Genomic DNA, 21,984 nt, shown 5'->3' on the forward strand with positions numbered 1-21,984 from the left:
TATTTTGGTTTGTTATAGTCTGTATTGGTTTTACTGGACAAATAATGTGTTTATCTTTTACTCTTGGAGATACTTTGTCCTGCAATGTAAGTAAGGGTTGGTTTTCCTTTTTAAATACCATTGTATTTTAACTTTAATGCTTTAGAGTAACAATGACATTTGAAGCTACGTGCTCTGTGCTGCCTTCTGCATCTTTTCTCCCCCTTGTTCCTTTTTCTCCATTCCTGGCTCCCCCCACCCCCCTGTTTAGGTGTTCTTCTAAAGAAAGCACTGAATTCAACCAGTCCTTGATAAAGTAAGGGCTTTTGTTGTCTGTAATACTGGTTTTAGTATTGCTTTTAGTTGCGTTTTTATAATTTACAGAAAAATCGTATTTTGCTGCCTATCCTTTGTGAAAAAGGCCTGGCAGCACTTTTAAGTGTCAGTGAATCAAAAACGCCACAGCTACATGTTAGGAAGGTGCTAACTTATTCTGCCTGTTTGTAAAATCAGCATATAATTCTCAAACAGGTTTAATGATAAATCACCTATATTCTGTCCAGGACAGATCTGGCATTATGTGTTCATGCAAAATTATCAGAAATGTAGTTGTCAGTCTAATATATGTCAAGTTTTCATGACTAGGTGACATGGTACTACTTTGTCCAAGTATTAACAATTGTAGTACCGCTGTCGAAGGACTCTTGCAGTGTGCTTCCACGTGTCCTGTTGGCACAGAAGGCAGATGTTTATGCGGAAAACTGGAAGATGGTGTGATTTAAGTATCACGCTGCAGTTTTTGACTGTCCTGTAAATTGGATCTTTCTGTGCTTAGACTCTTCCTCTGGTGACTTAATTTTGGAATAAGATGGTTATTCTGAAAATGCCACACAGTTACTAAGAATAGACTGGGTTATTCTTCCTCTGAGCGTTGTTCCTTGTGAACTGTGTGCGATGACAGTATAGCTGAGTATACCTGTTGGTGTGCGTTATCTACCTGTATTACTTTATAGGGTGCAAAATGAAATTCATAAATTATATTATTGTTGAAGTTTCTAATAGCTGTGATTATTACTAGAATACTAAATTTCTCTTCATTGAGAGCCTAGTTAAAATAAAGGCACAAGATATTGCAGAAAAGTCAGTACTACTAGTTTTGCTTAATAAAGGCTAAATGATATGGTAGCTAAGTACTGTCCATTTCATCATGGCTGAATATCAATAATCTTACTCTAATGTGGTAGCAGTTACATTGCTGAAGTAATTCTTTATCCACGCCATTTTAATTTGTTTCCTCCTTCTTCATTCCTGCCCCCACATATTTAGATTTATGAATAGCATCTGTCTTTTAACACTATTAACTCTTCTGTCTTTTGGAATTCTCTGAAAGACATGGTAGTGCTGCCCTATTTAATTGCATTTAAAAAAATAATCTTTTTCTTGCATTGGTGTTTACTAATTCTTCTTGCGAGGCAAATGGTCTTCAGCATAGTGAGTAGAAACAGGGGAATTGTCAATAATGGAGATGTAGGCTAATGGGTCCTGACAAGGCAGAGGAAACTCCATCAGGACCTTTTACAAAAACCCTGCTAAACTGCAGAAAGCCGGGGGGGGACACTGGTTTTTAGGGATACATTTATACCTAGGGAAGTAGACTTGATCACTTAGTACCAGTTAGGGCAAAAGGCTGGAAAGGGAGAAGTAAAATGTTTTCCGTGTTTTTGTGTCACTCACTCTTGTTTGGTTAGATGTGCAGTTTCCGAAGTCGTGTGTGTTGGGAATTTTTGTTGGTGTTTGGTCTGTCCCTGTGTCTGTCCCCCGTCCGTCATTCTCTCCCCCCCGCCCCCGAAAATACATTGTTAGGCTTCTAGCTAAGTTGATTTTTGGGCCTTCACATTTCTACAGGTAGGGAAATCTATAGGTCATAAATTCAAGTTCATAAAGCAGTTCTTGGACTAAAATTTAATTTTTGTCTTGTATGTATTGATGGAGAGGATAAAAACCAAGCATTTTTTCACTATCTCAGGAAAGGTTTCCACATTAGACCAGTCAACTTTAATTGAAATGATTAATTACTTCAGAGCGAGAAGTTCAGTATTGCACTCTTGAATAACAGAAAATTTTCTTAGAAATATTTCACATAATCCTCCTTTTTTCTCTCTCTCTCTTTTTAAGGCATACCGCTTCACATCTAGCTTGGACATGCAATAATGTGTGCTACATAAACTGTACTGTGAAACCCCAAGCTTATAAAAGTGGTTGTTGAAGGCCACAGATAAATTGGAGAGCAGGTGTGTTGCTGAGTTCTTGAGGGAAGTAGGGTTTGTTAGGGTTAAGTTAGATGAGCACTGTAGCTCCTGCACTAGGGCAAAGCTAGCAGAGGAATTTTAAAAGAATGTGTGAGTGTCGATGATGTTGCTATTTGGTTTATGTAGTTTTAGTGAGGGAAGCTTAAAACTGGGATGTGCCATAATGTTTCAGTTGTTCTTTAAGACTAGCCAAAACCGCCGTGGTAGGTTGACTGTAGTGGATGGTCATCCAGTTCTTTATACTTTGGCCAACCATATTTAACTGTTTGCATTTCTGCGTACAATATACCTAGGTTAAAGGTCTATTTTAAAACTCTTATCCCTCTAAGAAATCTTCTAATTTCTTGTCTGTAGCATTTGTTCTGGCATTTTTCTGGAAACTACACTAGTGTCCAATAGTGGGGGGCAGGGGGGGAAGTATGTATTTGGGTTCTTAATGTTTTTTCACATGACTAAAGCATGTGAGATTCAAGTAGGTAGTCTCTTGAAAAATGTTTTGGATTCCACAGTATTCTTAGTAACTTAGCAGCTTAAATTGAAAAAAGTAATTTTTCTTATGTTAAACCACTGGTTGAGAACACTGTGGCTTTTTCAAGGAACAATAGAAAGCTTGCCTTGTTTGAAGGGTAACTGTTGGGTTAATAGCCTGTTTTAAGGAGTAAGTTTGGTATAGTTAAGTGGTTGTCTTTTTGTAGTAAATAGTGGTTACATATTTGCAAATATTTGTGGTGGGCAGCCTTTTTAATATATACACATTCCGCAAATGGATTTCACCGAACATCATCGTTTTGCTTATAGTGTTAGAACCCTGACAGAGCTTTTCTTACTAACCATTGATAAATCAGCTGATGAGTTACTGCCTAGATTTGTACTTTGGCTGCCTGTACTCTTTGTGCTTGTAGGATTTGAAGTTCATTAGAGAAGAATTGCAGAGGCCTTCCAGAAGTTCCAGGCAGTCGTCGCAGGTTAAAGTGAAGATTTTAAAAAAATTTGCAAAAATGCGTAGCTCGTGATTTTCCTTTTGATCAGTAAAGGATCATCAGGAATGTAGGGAGCCTGTGCTACAGGGGTGGATAGATTGTTAGAGATGCAAGTGTGAGTGCTGTCTGTATGTTAATACTCTAGTTTAAAGAACTAGATGTCATCTGTTAGCGTGCATTGTTCTTTTTCTTTCTCCCCACATACAAAAATATAGGCAGCACCGGAGCAGACACAGCAGAAATGTTGTCTGCTATAAAATGGCTGGGGGAAGACCAGGAAGATTAATACTTCTTTATTCCAGCTCTGCAGTTTTCTTTTGGGCTTTGGGTTGTGAGTGTTCACTATTCTTTGTGGTTTCAAGCTGTTCTATTGGAAAACAGGTAACCTGCATCCCATATAAAAAAATAATTCTCATGTATAGGAGTTTGTTAAAGGTTTGTTTTAAAGTACTGGAAATTAATATATTTTCATTCCTTCTTAAAATACTGCTCTTCATGAGTGATTTTATGTCTGTATTTAAAAATACTCAAATACCAATATTTCCTGTGAAAGAAGGGTGTTTTGCTAATTGTGGCTTAATGTGTTTTTAATAGTAAGTTCTCTTCACTCATGAAAAGCTGCACATGCATCCCTTCTTTCATGTGATTGAGGGGACTAGAATTAGTGGTACTGCTGGTTTGACTTTTGTTGGCTTTTAACTGCGAAGGTTAACGCAAGTCATATGGTCTTTCACTTGTTTTCCTCTCTCACTAGCAGTGTGGGGTGATTGTTACCTGCCTGTGCATGGCTAGATATGCGTTATTGATGCTGCTTTAATCAACCATAAGCAGTTTCTAGAGAACATTTTGAAGACATATTGTTTCCTTGGGGATTTATTGCATTTGCAACATCACACCTCTATTCCTGCTGCTTACAGAATATGATTATCAGCCATTAGTACTGAATATTTAAACATGGTCACTACGTAGTGTTTCCCTTCTCATTTGTGATTTCTATCCTGCTCATTATTAAGGGTCTCTCTAGTGTGTTTAGTTTTTGTTGACTTCTTTCATGTGCTGGTTTTTTTTCCTGTACTCATCATTCCAGTGTAAGTTCCGTCTAGCTGTTAGTCTTGCTGACAGAAACATTGATAGATTTTTACAAAATGAATTTTTCTACAAAATGTTTTTTTCTTCATTTTCCTAGGGAAGATAAAAGTTCCTACCTTTTTTCTAGTGATCAGTCAGTTTCTTTAAAAAAGATACTTAAGATAGGTGCTTTATATTGTTGTTCCCCCTGCTTTAATCTTGTATGTGTGCTCCAGAAAACTGAAAAATCACATCCAGAATTCTTGGGTTTTGCCTTCATGTTGCCAAGATGAGAACTGTTAACAAGTACATATTGCACATTAGAGGTTGTGTGATATATGAGAACATCAAATGGTATTTCAGCCCTGATGGTTTCAATCTTTTTTCTATTTGTTTGGTTTTTGTTTGTTATTTACAGCATACACCCATGTTGTCATACTTTGTTTACATTCTTCTACTGTGATAAATAATAATAAATAATATTTTAGTCTATTATTTTAATGTGAATTTTGGGAATGCTATCAAAGCTGAAGTTTGTTCTTTTTGTTTCAGGATAGGGAATCCTCATAGTGCGTGAACCTTGATGTGTTAATTGGTGAGATATTTGGTTTAAATAGGCAGCCAGGGCACTACTTTGTCTTCTCTCCAGTGAGAAATACTATCTTCCATTTTGGACAAGAATATTGTTTTGGTAAAGGGGAGCTATTTAATGGCATCATGTTATCCTAGTGCTTGAGGGATGTAAATATCACAATCCAGCAAATACTTGGAGATTTCATGAGCTGGAAATTGCTGCTTGTGTTGCTCCAAGGAGTCACCTCATATGTAAAGTGAATTGCTTGATGAGTATTTCATTTTCTTCAGGGTTTTTAGAGGAAGTGAAAGTATTTTGGTATCTGCTTCTAGAACTAGTGCTGGACAATTGTCTTTTTCTCTGCAAAATGATCTTTTCCCTTCTATTTAAACTTAAGGAAATTGATTCTTGGGGAAGTCAGATGAAGATATGTTTATTGTTAAAATTTTCAATTTATGCTATACAGTTTTTCACCTGTTGGAGTCAAAACGACTTTCATTTTCTCCCTAGTGTGTTTTGGGGGGTTTGAGGGGACCAACTGTGATTGCAATTCTAAAATGTGTATAGTCAGTTGGGCTGTAATACAGAATCAAATATAGAAATACTGTAATGTAAAGAATGATTAAACCTTCATTGCTGTAGAATGCTACTTGTAGTCTGTAATCATCATACAGTTAATAATGTCATTATATGGTCTGATAGAGAATAGCATACAATTATTTTGCTTGGGAAGAAGAGATTAGTATTTGTATATGCTACAGAGAAACCTGATGATATTCTGTTCGGCCTGGACTGGTAAGGTGCCCTTTGTGGATTGGCTTTTTTGTAGTCAGTGTAAAATCCCAGGACTGTTTGCTTAACTGGGTCCTAGGTGTTAGGAGTTTTATGCATTTATTTGTGAGAAAGCTATGTGAACATCAATTTTGATGGAGTACTTTCTGTTTCTCTGTATCACTACTACGAGGGTGAAGAGGCTTCTTTAGAGCTTGTCACTGGTAATATGCATTTACTGTGTGTAAATTCAGTGCTAAGACTTGATATCTAGTTTTTAACGCTTACTATGCTTCCTTATTTTTATTAATACACATGGATCTTAATTGGAGTTAATTCCCTGGGAGACCTGTGCAGAGTTCTGTAAATTGAGTGATATCTCAGGTTCTTGTTAAAGCTCTTTAATTTCCTAGATGGTGTTTGTGTTTTGTCATTTTATTTTGTTGTTAAACAGCTGTGACTGCCATTCTTGTGCTTCAGTCCTTCAAATGCTCTGGCTATGTTCTTAGACCTTCCCTTACCATGGGAGTTAAGTTCACAAGTAGCTAATTACTGCTTGTTCCGTGGTCCGTCATCACTCTTCTCTGACCTTTTTAAAGTTTCTATGTTGCTGTCTGGCTCCTTCTGTGCTGCTCTACTGTTCTTACCTTTATTCCTTCCCTGCAGCTAAGACTTGTAGAGGAGGAATTTTACTAGTTTGTGGCCTAGCAAGTATATCTTGCTATGATCATCTACAAGAGGTTCTTACATTCCCTTCTGTTTTTTTTTTTTTTTCCTTTTCTTTCTTCTGCCTTGTTTTCTTAGTGGGCTGTGTATTGTACCAGATTCTGTGGTTCTAGAGTAGTTTTTACGCTTAGCATATAAAGGCTTAAGTTAATTCACATAATAATAAAATTTATGTTCTGCAATTAATTTTTTGGCAGGCATCTGTTTCACAGTAATGAATTGGTGGTAGTTCCTAAAATGTCTGTTGACTGTCTAGAGAATTGTAGGAAAGCTGGCATTTTAAAATGTTTCTCATAACTGAAAGAAGTGGGCAGCTTTATATTAACCCATCTTTTCTCAGAAAAACTTCTCAAACTTCCGACTGAACTCTCTATACATTAAAAAATAAAGAATGGTGGATTGTTTTTCTTTTGACCTCTGAATTTAAAGGGTAATTGCTTTCCTTTAATCTCAAAAACACCCTGAAATTAAAAATAATATGCTAAAGATAGAGTAGTTGTGTTTCTTTAAAAACAAAACAAAAACAACAAAAACCCCAAACCAAAACAAAAACAACCAAACAAAAAGCTCGACTTGCGTGGTGTTATCTATTATCACTATTGTCTCTTCATTTCTTAACAGCAGTTGAAAACTGTGGCTCTGATTGCAGGTTCATTTTAGGTTGCTTGCAAGACTAAATTCATAGCACTTAATGATCTAGGATTTTCATACCCTAGGGCAAGATTATAGGAAGTGGAGGTCAAGCTGAACAACCGCCAGACCTAATTTACACTTGGATAAAAATGTTCTTGTCTAACAATTAGATTGAATGTTATTACCTCTTTCCCTAACTTTTGCTAATACTTGGTTTATATTGTTTCAAGACCAAGGCAGTCTGGTGCCAAGAAAGCATCCTCTGAATAGCATATTAGTCTCACTTTTTGAGTTTATGAAATTGCGTGGGATCAGGTATCCATATTAATGGTCCCTAGCATACTTGCTGTGGAGGGGACAGGACACATTCCAAATAGAATGTTTTCTTAATGTGTAAACTCTTCTTAATATGATGTCCACATGAAAGCAGCAGTCAATGATGCTGAAACAGGGAGGAGGGGAAAAAAAAATCTGGGAAAGATGTAACCCATTTGATTATTTACATTTGGGTCTTACAAGACAGATAAGTGCATGTCAATAGGATTATGGTAGTTACTTCTTCAGATCATGTTTTGCCACTTATGTAATAGATCGTGACCAAAATAGTGAGACGTTTTTCATATAGGTTAGGTGAGGAATTAAACCTTGCTCTGAAACACTAAAACTGATTACACTTAGTTGTATGTGGGCAAACAAAAGTAAAGGAAAGATGGTAAATATATTTCAGCCAAAACATTGTGTTATTGTAACTGAACATTACATGTAGCTATTTTGTCAGGTGATGTTAACTTCCAGTGGCATGCCTGTATAGGAATTTCAGTTAAATTCTTGAAAATTTTGACTGCAAACCTATTTGAAACAGGATATTGTACTTGTAATCCTGATTAGCGGTACAACAGCATGAGAATTCTATACTGCTGATTTATTCTAAGAGCAATTCTAAACATTAGGTGGCTTTTTGAGTAAGTAGAACACAAAGTTGGCAGTTTGCATTAGTAATGTAAAGAGATTAATATAGCATAGCTTATTGCTGATCCAGTGTTCTTATGAAATCAGTGCCTGGGGCATTAAAATCATGAGTTGAAAAAATTTGCTACTTGATGATACTTAAGTATGCTAGGGTTTGGTGTTGGTGGGTTGGGGTTGTTTTTTTGTATAAAGGTATTTTAAATGTGTGTGAATCCTAATCCAATTTTCAGTCTCTTCCCTTTTCCGATAATGAATAGCCAGCCTTGTGATAACAAACTGTATGTCATTGAAATTTTTTTAAATTTTTTTTTAAAGTAGACTGTAGTTTCAGGAGCTGTGAACTTGCTGTAAGTAGTAAATGATTTTGCAGAATCTCACCAGATGAGAAACTCCTTATTTGCCATTAGATGTTATGATTTGATGTTAGAATCCTGAGTGGTGATTACAAGCTCTTGGTAAAAATAATTTCTGAGAATAAAATCTGTTAGCCATAAGTAAGAGCAGAGTCTGCTGAGTTCAACACAGGAGTAATAAATAATTGTGTAATTGATGGCTAACTAATTAAGTCGAAGAACCACTGCTCTTTAATAAGTAGCTAAGAGAACTGAGTAACTTAATATGGGGAATTCAAGTAGATTTAATTTTGTATTTCAGAAATTTAAATATGTGGTTTAGAGAAACTTACTTCAGCATTGCATCATTGTACAATGTAAAATGGAGTAGAAAGATTAAAGCAATCTGAAAGAGGTATTGCCCATTTTAAATGCCTCTTCTATCCAACTGTTTAATATCGTTGGAATTATTATTTACTGAGAAAAATCAGAGAAACTAAAGTAGGATTGAAAAAGCCCTGCACATGTAACAGTGTGTTGTGTTCTCAACTGCTGAGTTACCCATTTCTGATTTGAGTGTGGGGAGATGGGGGATACGTATTTGGTACAAAACAGAGGAAGAGAAACCTGTGCTAAGAGTAGGAATGCAGTTAATTATGAAACCACAACTATTGTTGGGGAAGATGTGGTGACAGAGCACTTGCAATCTAGCAATTCTTGTTTTAATAATTAGAGGTAATATCAAACTGATAAGTCAAATATGATCATCAACTGAAAACCACAAGAAGATGGTACAGTTCAGATAATAAATTTAAAGCTGAAATTATAGTGAGTGACTGAAGCACTTTGGTATGCCATTGTTGGACAACTGTAGGTTTTGATAGTTGTCCTCTGGACATGACTTGTGCCATGGCAGAAGTCAAGTTTTCGATCCCTTTGGAGGTTACCACCCATGTAGCGAAAGTCAGCAAAATGGGATTTGTCTGCTCTTTAGTCCTCCCTATGTGCTGTTCAGAATATTAGCTTTACTTGTGAGTGAAGATGAACTGTCATTAATAGAGCTGACTGTAAACCAGAGCATGTGAAATGTGAAAATGTGTTTGTTGGGGGGGGGGGGGGGGCAGGGGGGGTGTGTGTGTTTGGGTTGTTGTTGTTTTTCAGTGGAATGAAAATATTTGATCTACTTAGGTTCCCCCCTGCCCCCGGGTAGCAGCCTGTTAAAAGTCCTAGGAAAGGGTTGTTCAGCAGTAAATCTATCTGAATTGGCCATGCAAAATCACAAATATTAAACTGCTGTACGAATTCAAATATACCTGCTGTAAGTAGTCAATATTGCAATGAAATGTTATTTTACATTTTATACGTACGTACCAACTAACCTTTAGCAGAGAAAAATGGTCTTTAGTAAGCCTTGTATTAAAGGAGGTTGTAAACTATGACGACTAAAAGGAGATTCTTTTTGCATTTTAAGATATGGTAAAAACAGTAGCTTGAATTCTTCACTTATGCCCGAGATGGCATTTTTGTCTCAGCTGTAAGGAAGAAAAAGAAAAAAACCCAGCCTTTAGCATGTGAGACTTGTTTCATCTGCAGGATGTGAGGGTATTGGTAAGGGACTGGTACTATGGAGTCCTAGAAATCTGCTGCGAGTTCCATGCGATTCCAAGAGTATGGGGCATTCTCTGAATGCGGTTGACTGATGCTATAGGGTACACACACCCCGTTCCAGAAAGCCTCTCTTGGAGTGGGGGAAGGGGGTGGAATCATTGCACATGTAGCTTGTTTAAGAGACATCTGGCACTACTGCTCTCTCTTTTTTTTTTCTTTTTTTTTTTTTCTTTTAAAAAGAAAATACCGGAAAAAGAGGATGAAAGTAACTACCTTATCTCAACAGCTTCTACTGTGTTGCTGAGCTAATAAGTGTGATAGTTGTAGTCTTAAAAATTTTCTATGTATTGAATGTTGCTCAAATGATGACACTTGAATAATGCAACCAGTAAATTTACAACAAAATATAAATTTAGCTGTGGGCTATAACTGCCTTCTGAAGGAGGAGGGAGCTACTAGCTTTATTTACATGATGAATTTACTCAAGAAGAAACATGTAAGCTTATAGCTTTTTGATATTTTTTTCTTTTTAGATTAAATGAAGAAACTTAAGGTTTAATTTTGGTTGATTTAACAGGCTGTGCATATCATATTTTTAGGTCTGTGCAGAATGGATGCTCCTGTGTCCCTACGGTGCCTAATGCACTGTATTTGAGAGACTTAGGAAGATAATTTCAAAAGGACCAGTCTCACTAAACTTTGCTTCAGAATACTTTATACACATGAAGAGTTTCTCAGTATTTGTCAGCTTACTTCAGTAAAATGAGTTCGCTCTCTAAAAAAAACCAACTCGTTTTGATACTTTTTCTTCATGTTAGCTTTCATAAAACAGGCATAGTATGTTATAGCTCTCCCAGTTGGCGTAATTTGTTACCTGCCACAAGTAAGCAATTACAGAGTTGAAAGAAGTTATTGATTGTAATAATGCCAATATTTTTGCAGTGTTCTTAGGACATATATACAAGTGGCCACACTGTTTTCCTCTGGATGTTTAATGAATGTCAGTAGCTAACTCTAGGTCTCCATACATGAGGCTTCAGCAGCACCAGTCGTCTCTCCCACAAAATTCTTTTAAGAGGGCTCTGTTTTAGGATGAATAAAGAAAAAGAAAGAGGACGATTTTTAGACTTGGTGATGACAATATGTATATTTTTCATCTGGTAACGACTTCATTAATAGGTTATTAGCATTCTGCATTGTGGATATATTCAGTTCTCTAAATTGTGTGGGGGAAAGCCATGCACATCACAACTGCTGTTTCATAAAAATTAGTATTCAGTGCTGCAAATCTCTGAACAAACCAATTGGGATTTTAGCCCAAATGTTATGAGGGGAAACAAGAACAAAATGTTGGGTATTAAAAATCTTTTAAGTTACGACTGAGGATGTATGGAGCACAGATGTTCTGAGGTTGGCAGAATTGCAGAGATAACTTTTTAATGAAAAATAACAAGGTTTTTATCTTTATTTCTTCTATTTTAGAGGTGAAGCCAACTTTTGCACACGAGTAGTTGCTTGAATTTTATTTTATAAGGATGATTATTTAGATTGATTGTTGAAAGAGCCATAATCCACTTACGAGAGGCTTAGGTTTTAGCTGTCATAGTGCTTGGTTTGGATGTGGCACAATATTTATTCCTTTTTTCTTAAATATTCCTTTTCCTTTCTGATGGCATAGATTTTCATTTGAGCCAGGGAGGGATGGATGACTGCTCTTGATTGTTTACACAAACACCAAGGTAATGGCAGTTTTTGGAGCTTCGCTATAGATAGAGTTTTATACTGCTGTTGAGACTGATAATGACAGTAGCCATCCGACTGCGAGGGTGATGGGAGCACATTGCATTGGGTGCAGAGCAGCTGCATTCCTGCAGGTGGCCCGTGGGGAATCTGAGACAGCGATGCCCTTTCTGTAGTCCAGACCTGTTAGAAAAAATGCTGGGCTGGGGTGGGGGAAGAAAGCAGGATGGAATGGGGCATGGGGCATCGTTCTTACACACCAACTACCCCTATCCACTGCCCCTTTTATTTTTTTTTTTCTTTTTAAATAAATTCTAAAGATCCAGTTAAGACTAATGCAGTTTGACTTGTGCTCATACTCTCTTCTGTTTGTATCTCTTCTGGACTTAGTCTCTTTAGTTATTGTCTGGAAGGAGTTCAACCATTTCTAGGTAGTGTGAAGCTTCAGCTAATAAACTCTGGTGGATCTCAGCTGACCAAACACAGAACCAAGTTGGTTCTCTTCCTCTTATCTTAGAAGGCTTGAGACACAGTGCAGAGGAATACAGTGGGCTCTTCAAAGTGCGCTATGACCTGGGCTGATAGGAGCTGACTCCTGGGAGATGTGCTTGAGAGATTTTACTTTCCACTCTTCAGTAGTTTTATTTTGATGGGGTTTTCCCTTATTTCAGTCACCTAATAATGACTGTATCTTATAGTAGCAGCTGATGCTATTGTATGTACTGTCTAGTCCCCCCTCCAGAATTTATAATAAATGCAGTTGTTCTTAGAAATGCCCAAGCAAAATTTTGGGCACAAAGCCCTAGTGACCTGGACTCTTCAAAGAGGGAAATCTATATGGTAGAAGAGGAAGCTGAGGCTCCTATAAAGCGAGGCAACTTGCAAGCTCACATTGATCAGTGGAAGAACAAAAAATAGAACTTGCCAGATGGGCTACCTTGTCGGTTGGAAAACTCTACCTCTGCTGTGCATACTGAAGTAATTCATAGCTGCTAGCTGCACATCAGAACAATGCTAATTCTGTTCTAGGCTTTTACCGTGTAGCTGGTTACCTGCTTGCTGCGGACAGTGTGTGTGCATCTTCATCTCTAGCTTTTACAAGAGCCAAAATTTTGAGGGGATGTGCAAAGGACTGTTTTTAAAAATTCAGTGTGCAAAGGGGCGCGTTGATCTATTCTGTAGTTTAGTTTGGAAATTTAGGGCATTTAGGTAGCTGGGAGGTGTGCTTGCCTGCTTGCCTTGTATCATAAATAAACTAGTACTCCTCTTTTGGCTTGTTTAAGTAGGCATATGTGGCGCTGCTTGCTTTTTTTTTTCTTTTTTTTTGGTTGTCATCCGACTTGGCTTTTATTCTTCCTGAGAGCCTCATTTTCCACGCAGTCAGACTGCAACATCTGGAAGCCATCTCTTCTTTGGCAGGGAAAGATGTGACAGACACAATGAGGTGTAACTTCTACTTCTGTTATCTTACCTTCTACCTTTTTTAAAAAGACATCTAAACCGAAACCATTTTAAAGACGTATGGGAATTTCAGGTGTGTTTTGCAAAGCTCAGGAATACTGTTGGACAGAATAATGAAAGCATAATATAGTCATTTTTTCTTTAATAAGGATAGTAGTTGCATTTATTGTACAGTTGATTAATTTTTCAGTATTTTGTAATGCTTATATCAGTTGGTTTAAACCCTCATTTTATTGGACAGTGTAAATTAGTAAATACCAATATAAAAACCTCGTATGATTAAAACCATAGCAGTATATTTATATTTCAAAATAGTATTTATCTTACTGCATTAAAGATATTGATGTTATTAATGGTACTTTAATGAGTAATCCTATGACTGTGAAGCACTGTAGCAAGCTCTTTTCCTTCCATAATAGTTCCGCATATTTATTTAATAAAAACAGCACAGGTCCAAAAAACCACTTTTAACGAGAGGGGGACTATTTGATGGTGAAATTGAGGTTGGCAGAGTTATGAGGATAGTACAGAGGTCCTTGTATGTTACTCACTTTTCAAGTCTCTAAACTTGCCGTAAAACTTCACTTTAGGTTTTAGCCTGATTTTTTTTATATGCCTTTTAAATCTTTTTTTTTCTCCCCTAAAAGCCAGTTTAAGCTTTTGCTTTCACAGCATTAAACTGTGAAAACAAATTTTACTTTCTGTTTACTGATGTGTGCATTACCTCTGGGGACCTGTGTTTTCCATGTGCTTGACTGTTTCCTGGCTGGTCTCCTCAGGCTCCAGCAGTCACCATCAGCTCTTAGCTGGGCTTTTCTGAAGGCTGGGAAGAAGCAAGTGGTTGTGTAGGTATATGCGCAGTCTGCTATATAATCAAAGTGTAGGAAAGGCATGTGAAAAAGGAATAAGGAGAATGCTTTGAGGAGGAGACAGCTAAGACTGGGCAGGTGCCTGATGAATTTACAGATGGAACATGCTGTCTCCCTGCGACATGTGGGTCACAGATTAGGGCCACCTCTCCCCATGGCAGGTAGCCAGGTGCCTGAGCAGGAGCCCAGCCGGGCATCTGGGCCTCCCTGCCTGCTTTGCCCTGCTGGAGCCACAGATCAGCAGACTGTTGCTGTGGCCGCTGCCAAGGGAAGGGTAGGAGTATTAGCAGTAGCTATGGAAGGACTCTAGTTTGGCACTTCTCTTTGCTCTATCTGGTCCTGCCTTGCAGCAGAGCTCTGTCCATGCTGGTGATGCACTGACATGGGCAAAACTCTTCCTTGGCTTTGTTGTAAAGGGGTGGAGTTCAGCTGCCTGGGATACTGCATCTGGTGACTTGTGTGGCTGCAGGAGCAGTTGATTTAGTTGGCTGGTCCACTGGAGAGCTCATCATAGGGGGAGGAAGTGCTTTGTTTTCATAATTTGCTTGCTGCTGGTTCATTTGAGTGCTAGAAGGGAGCAGAAACTTTTCTGTGTGTTTGGGGAGTGGGAAGGAAGACTACTTTCAGCAGGAGCCCACAGTGTCAGAAAAGCATGTTCTGAGATGGCTGTTTCCCACTTAATCAGCAGACTTGTTGCATGAACTAAAGAGCAAATATTATAAAAACTGGATAAAGAGCAGGCCAGGGAAGAAAAATGGTAGTGTGATGGCATAATATCAACAGCTACCATAACACTGCTTTTTAATTTATTTTTTTTTTTTTAAAGTTGAGAGAGAGAGAGACGGACAGAAGTGGTGTGAAGGGGGTGTAAGAGAGCTGGAAGTTTAGAAAAAAATAAATTGTGAAGAAAGAGACTGAAAAGATAAGACCTGTATAAATTAGGTCATTTAGGTTCTTTGTTGGAGTGTTAACTGTTCAGCAGCTTTGGCACTGTGGACTGTTATTGTGTGTACACACCATGTCTCTGTTGGTAAGCATGGAAGAATGTAGATTGATGATGTCTAGTTCAGGCCTTCTTGTAGAGGAATTACAAGACTCATTTGTTAAGCAAACAGCACAAAAATAACCACACATCTAAAGGTATTAATTGCATTATTGTTCAGTTTAGTCTTGATTATGCTATCATAATATGATCAAAACTGCTGATACAGTTATAACTAAATCATGTTAAAGTACAGTGCTTACAATACAGAATGCTACTTGAAGAATGTTTTCTGTATTTAAATTACAGAATTGCTTTAAAGCTTGTTGGCAGCTGAAATACTAGGTTGTATAATATTAGTAGAAATAACACACACTTTCAGGCCTGTAGGGAATGTCACACAGTTGCTCAAAATCTCGCTTAAAAATCCACTTAGAAACATGAATGCAAAAGTAATATGAAGCATACTTATTTTGGGGGAAAAAACCCCAAACCACCAAACATTATTTTATAAAACAAAAGTTTAGACACATTCTAGTTTCTCAGAAAAGGAGTGAGGGGCGTAATGTAGTTGATAACAGCTTTCTCTTCTACAGTAGTTAAGGGAAAATATTGGACATCCTTCTGATCCTTTATTTAAATTTTATCTGACTAGCATTTTAACTGTTGCTGCTGCATAATTGGTTCTGAAGCATCAGCATCTCTCATTCATGGATAGATAAATAATTCAGGGATGAACTTTAGCTGCACACTTCAGCATCACAATTTTACAGGTTGTAATTTTCTGAATTGAGAAAGTGAGGGCCTTGATTTTTACAGGTGATTAACTGAATTGCCGGGAAAAATCAATACATCTCTGAACAGCCATCTCACGTTTCCAAAATCTTTGTCTTGCCCACATAACCATTTTTAAACTTTGCATCTCTGCCTTCCCAGGAAAATAACTGCTTTACTGCTTTGCCTTATAAAACTTCCAGATAATAGACACCAAGCAACAACAAAAAAAGGTGCATATGTGGGGAACCCACCCCAAACCAAAACCTGCCTTGCTGTGAGCTTGTTAAGTAATGCCCGAGTTACTGCATTTACACAAGTGTATGAAACACAAGCTTCTGGGACAGATCTTGTGATTCTTCAGAGTTTGTGTGTGTGTGTGTGTGTGTGTATATACACACACGCATATTCTTTTAACAAAGGCTGCTCACTGAATTACATTAATGTTTGTTTAGCCTATTTGTGCATGTAATAGAAATTGTGAGGGGACAGGTAACACTTAGCAGCTGCTGATCGTGTATGTTATTGTGTGAGTTGTGCTGGTGAATTTTGTCAACTTTTGCCAGATCTCAACACTTGGCCAGTGTATTTAAGGTAATCACAGCCATACCTAATTAATTATTCATGTATTAGGGAAAAATAACCTTTTAAAACTTATTTCCAGTGAAGACACATTTGAGTTCTTTATAGTGTTTTCATGCTTAGCTCTTTTATCAGTCAAATTATTTTAAATAGAAACTCCTTTTACATTTAGAGTTGGCAATATTATGTATGATTAGTGTTCCTGGACTACTTCTGTTGTTCCAGTGTTCTTTTTAGTTCATTAATGTTTTGTTAGCAAAATTTGAGGTGACAAGGTGCAATAAAAGATACATTATTTCTGCCATTAAAATGTATTTTGAAATTCTTCTGCTTGCTTTTGAAAACTAAACACTGAGACTAGTCATGCTACAGCAGCTGTATGCATTTCTACCTTTGGAAGAGTTACTGAATCAAATGTGTATATGCATTTATTTCAGAAAAGATGCAGGAATCTTCTGGTGTTTTTACATAATGTAAATATAAATCTAAAGGAAATGTGCTACAATATTGTTGCAGTTTTAGCAATCTATTATAAACTTTATTGCACAGAAATAACTAGGTCAACCTCTGGATGACCTGTCTTTTGGAGTTTCTTCAGTTAGCTTTAGGCTAGAGCTCCACCTTGTGATCTTTCAGCAGGATACAGTTTCTTTTTATAGTTAATAATTTAATTATGATTTCACAAAGTTGAGTGACTTTGGAAAGTTTTCACAGACTTGAGAGATTTCTGTATCTGCTTGGGAAAATTAAAGTTGGAATTCTGTGAATGTGCCAAGAAACTGAAGAAGAGCTGGTTTTATGATTCAGTTTAGATTTAACTTATTAAAATAATCTGCTTATTAGAGCACATTTAGTAGGTAACGTAGACTTTCACTGTTGGGAATGGTGTCTGCAAGTATTTCACTTTCCTCTCTTCAGACTGCGCTCTGGTGGACTTGATATATTTTAAAAGTTCTGATAGGATGCTTGTATGGACCGTTTTCCTTTCTCATTGACTTCCCAAGCTGGGTGCTTTGAATGAGTCATCAAGTATATGCATGAAGAAGGCATGGCTGGCAGTAGTCCTGAATTTCCAGAAGGCGTTTACTGAGATCAAGGATAATGGGGGATGACCAATGCCAATCTCTTCCCATACCAAAACAAGGGAACATAAAACTGGGAAGTGATAAATTCAAAGGAAGGAAAATGCCTCTTGGCAGTATGGAGTTTGGCTGTGGGAGTTTTTGTGTGCAATACCATCGCTACTGAATTTGGTTTGGAAAGTAATTGGAAATATTAATGGGAAGATATTGATAAGTTGTTATAAAATATAGGGACAGTCTCTCTGGCTGAAAAAATGCCTGAGTTATTTCTGGATGCTGGGAAGGTATTCGGGGGAAACACCACGAATAAGAACAAAGCTGATGTGTTCTTCCTTGGGCAGCTTCTGTTGGCCACTGCCAGAGAGGGCGTGCTGGGCTGGGCTGACCCTGCTGCTTGAGAGTCAAAAGTCCATGTCATGTTCTGGATGTATGTAAATCTTTTAAACTTATCCTTAACTGGGACAAATGCAGGGGGTTTTTTGGTCATTGCTGGAGTTTGAGCTTGACGCCAGAGATCCCTTACAGTCTTACCTTGTATATTCTTGCAAGGCATTCATTTGTAGCTACTGTTTTCCGTAATACCAGTATATGGTTGCACTCATGAGGGCCAAGTTTCTTTTTCCTTCAAGAAAAACAATTCTTGAAACGTAAGTCTTAATAGCTTAACGCTTCAGCATCTAGCAAGAACTTGATATTTCTTTCCCAGTTTATGAGGCGATTCTGACCAAACGATGCCATGTTTTCTTTCATGTTTTGTTGTTTGTGCTAAGATGAACATTTCTTACAAGAAGTTCAAGTTGTTATAAACAGTAACCAGGTAGTTTTGTCAAGTGATTTGACTTGTTTGATATAGATAATATATACTTTAATAATTTACCCATCCTTTTTTGTAGTTTTGTTTCCATTTCTTTCTTTAAAATATTTCTGTGATTGTAAGAAACTTTATGGAGAACTTTTTGCAAAATTGGATAGGACAATAGATTTGCTTTTCCTAAAGGGAGCTAGAAATGTGTTATTTCTGTGACTAAGTGGTTAACTTGCTTTGTTTCTCAGTACTTTCAAATTTTATGGAATAGGTGATTTCAGTATTGTAAATAGGTAGTATTAATGAGCCATAGTACAAAATTTGCATGTCAGTATCCTGATTGTCACTTTCACAGATGTGTTGCTTCTCAACATTGAAAAATGTAAACTGGAAAAAGTCAAATAACACGTTGATAGACAGGTTGAACTTGAAACTGAGCAGTGTGGTTTTTGATGTTTGCATCTTTGTGTTGTACTGGGACTGAATCACAAACATGCCCCAGAAAGGACTTGTGTGGTTGGATCTCTTTATTTTTCTTTCTTTTTTTTTCTTTTCTCCCCCCCCTACCCTTTTTTTACCTCTGAGCAGGTGCTAGCCTGATGACCAAGGCACTGGAGTGTTCTGTGGTATTTTTCCAAGTTCAAGTGGCTCACAGGAATCAGAGCAAATCTTTGTATGATTGATATATAGATATATATATGAAAACGGAGTTTTTCTTCCCTTGCTCATGGCTACGCAATCTTGTGTTTCCCATGCATTGGCTCCTGATACCTGCTGTTGAACCAGTTTAACTTGATAATCCAGGGAAAAAAATTCCTGAGGTATATTTTGACCATTTTATTGGGGAATTGAATCAGGTGATGCTGAATGGCAGATCCTACAAAGATAAATGGCTGGGGGGGGGATGTTCCCCTACCTGTGAATGATTGTTTGCTAAAGAGTGTATAAATGGAGCCAGAGAGAATGAAATGCACTGGTCCTGTGCCCATGTGGTTTTAGGGAAGGGAGGAATGGGATGACAAAGGTTGTTGCCATTCTGCAGCAGCAGTCTTTTTTAAGCTTTTTATCTTCTCCTGTGTTCTGGATGGAACATGCTTTAGTAGTTGCAGCCTGTCTTGAGATTCACCAGCATATCTCGAACCTCCTCTCTTTTTACCTCTATTTCTTTCCATTCTGGTTCTCTGCTTTCATGTCATTGTGTGAAATGTGAAGAAAGAGAACATAATAAGTTCAGGGTTTATGGTTTCTCTCAGCTCTCTAAATTCTGGAAGCTACAGTGGCCCCTAGCATTCAGAATAGGCACTTGCAGGAAAAAAAAATTGCATGGCCTCTATCTACATGCTCAATTGAAATGCAGTCTCTGAGGCATAGCTACCAGACATTAAGCAACATGTGCTTAGCATGCCAAAATTAAATCTTTCCCTCAAATACCTAATCACTCCAGCAAGCTGTAGAGTCAGCAGACTTTGACTCTGAAGGTTTTTCTCCTTGCTATTGTATCTTTAAAATATCTGAACATCATGCTTTCTTGATTTAACCATATAAAAGTTAGCCTGGGGCAGACAATTGACATAGAAAACTTTAGCCTGCATGGTTACATCTCACATTTGAAGTATCTAGTGAGGTTTTTTTCCCCTTAAACATAGGACAATTAGATAAATAACAAAATTTGTGAATAGGTGGCAATATTATAATTAAGTTGAAAAGCAAGTATTTCACAATCTTACATTTTCTTGATAAAACAGTATACTGTTTCTGATGTTCTTCTGTATAACATGTAGATAGTATTATCTTCCTTTATATCCTTAGAGTCTTGTCAAATGCTTTCAATGTTAAAACTGTTGTAAGCCTGGTTTATCAACTCTTAAAGTCAGGGAGTTGTGAAACAGCTGGCTAGGTTATAAGAACTTCTTATAAGAGCTTATCTTTGTGGAAAATGTCATGAAAGTTTACAAATTAGAGATACAAAGTTGGTACACATAATGTCCTTAAACATATGCATACTGTGCTTTAAATTTAACATCAAATCTGGTTTTGGTTTGGTTAACCAGAAATATCCTAGTGCTGGTAAGTCTGGGCTCTACAGTACGTGGTGTCAGTTCAAACTTCAATCTAATATGGATTTGGAAATAAAAGCTATTACTTGCAAAGTGTTAATGAAAACCATTCCAGTTTGCTCATCCTATTCAGAAAATGTTTTTTGCCAAATGTTTTTGCTGGGCTTTTTTTTTTTTTTTTTTGGTGCGGGGTTTTTTTTTGGGGGGGGGGGTGTTTTTGTTCGTTTGGTTTCGTGGTTTTTTTTACGGTGATGCTTTTAAGATTTGTGGAGGTACTTTGTAGTAAGATCATGGGAGGAGTCAAAAATATAAAATTTTTAAACAGGAAAAAGCTTGGTTGGAAACAGAGGGTGGTGTGATCTAAATTTTCTCTGTGTCCAACTTTTTTACCCCTTCATATGTGGAAAAATTTTCACTGTATTTATTTATTTTATTATAGAAGTTGTCCACTACAAAGGAAGAAAGAAAAGTAAGCTTGTACTTCAGACTGGTTTTTGAATATCTTTCTAATACAGTGGTGTTCCAGAAGATGATAAAGAAATGATAGCAGCTCCAGAAATACCAACTGATTTTACTCTCCTTCAGTAAGTGTTTTAAGAATTTGCAGTTTCATTTTTAAATGTACTGGCTTTTTTTTCGTGTTAATACATATGGTTGGTTTTCTTTTGGAAACAAGGGAACAAAATGAGGGAATAAGGTTCTAGATTTTTTTCCTTTTGAGATGTTGATAATGCATTTTCTGTATTCTTTCTTGAGTATTCAGCAGTAATTGAAATAAGTATTTTAGAAGTGCTTAATTGTTTTAAATCAATTTTCAAATTTTGCTAGTAGGATGCCATTGTGACAGACACTTTTTTTCCTAATGTGATGTAATTCTCAGGATTTTCTTTCAAAACGAACTGTTTGAATAAGAAACTCTTTGATTAGGAATACGAAAAAAAGATTCCTTCATTAAAATCTCTCTATAGAGAGAGAGGAAGTACTTGTGGTATTTGCCCTTAAGCGGGGCAGGTCACCTAATATATAAAATACCTAATGCCAAATGCTTCCCTCAGGTATCAGTTCCTTGGTGTTTTTGACATCATTTTATTAGCTTGTCAGTCTTCCGATGATTTTTAAGAAATAGACATTTGAATTTCCAAGATTTAAAATCACATACAGATTACGTTTTGGACAGAGAAATAAAGTGATTATTTTAAGCAGACCAAAAGAATCCAGTTTGTCACCTTTTAATTGTCAAAAAATTGGCACAAATACACTTGAACAAACTGTTGAATCGGATTGAATTGGTACAAAATCTAAAAAGATAGTGATGCAGTTTTATATCAGTGAGTTTGGTTGTTTGGGGTTTTATCCTTTTCATGAGAAATAAAGATAAATTGGAAGATGGCTTAATATGAAATACTGTTTTTTACAGCTGTTCATAATTTTTTTTTTATTCTGTACAGTTCATTGCAGTGAAATGTTTGGAATTTGTGTTCTATTCTTTCATGTGAAATAAGAACACCTAGGAGGTTTTGGAGAAGAAATATTTCTCACCTTTTTCTCTCTTTCTTCCCCCCACTCAAGGTTGGAGACTTTTTCAGTCCATATCAGAGCACGTAGTTGACAAAACCAGAAATAGCAAAATATATGTTAAAAGGCAGAAAGGTCCTTCCAGACACTTGCAATAGTGAGACACCT

General features: G+C 37.0%; 1 protein-coding gene across 5 annotated transcripts in view; it reads left to right on the top strand.

Moving 5' to 3' along the window:
* The window catches only part of STAG2 (stromal antigen 2), an 82,560-nt gene that overhangs the window by 17,379 nt on the left and 43,197 nt on the right, over positions 1 to 21,984 (top strand). For all 5 annotated transcript variants that reach the window (XM_054839957.1, XM_054839961.1, XM_054839960.1 and 2 more), the window contains exon 2: positions 20,741 to 20,885. In XM_054839957.1, coding sequence (XP_054695932.1) covers positions 20,842 to 20,885 — 44 coding nt within the window. In that variant the 5' untranslated portion in view covers positions 20,741 to 20,841. The remainder of the gene's footprint in view (positions 1 to 20,740; positions 20,886 to 21,984) is intronic.

Source organism: Grus americana, chromosome 12 (assembly GCF_028858705.1).
Source record: "Grus americana isolate bGruAme1 chromosome 12, bGruAme1.mat, whole genome shotgun sequence".
Taxonomy (NCBI): Eukaryota; Metazoa; Chordata; class Aves; order Gruiformes; family Gruidae; genus Grus; species Grus americana.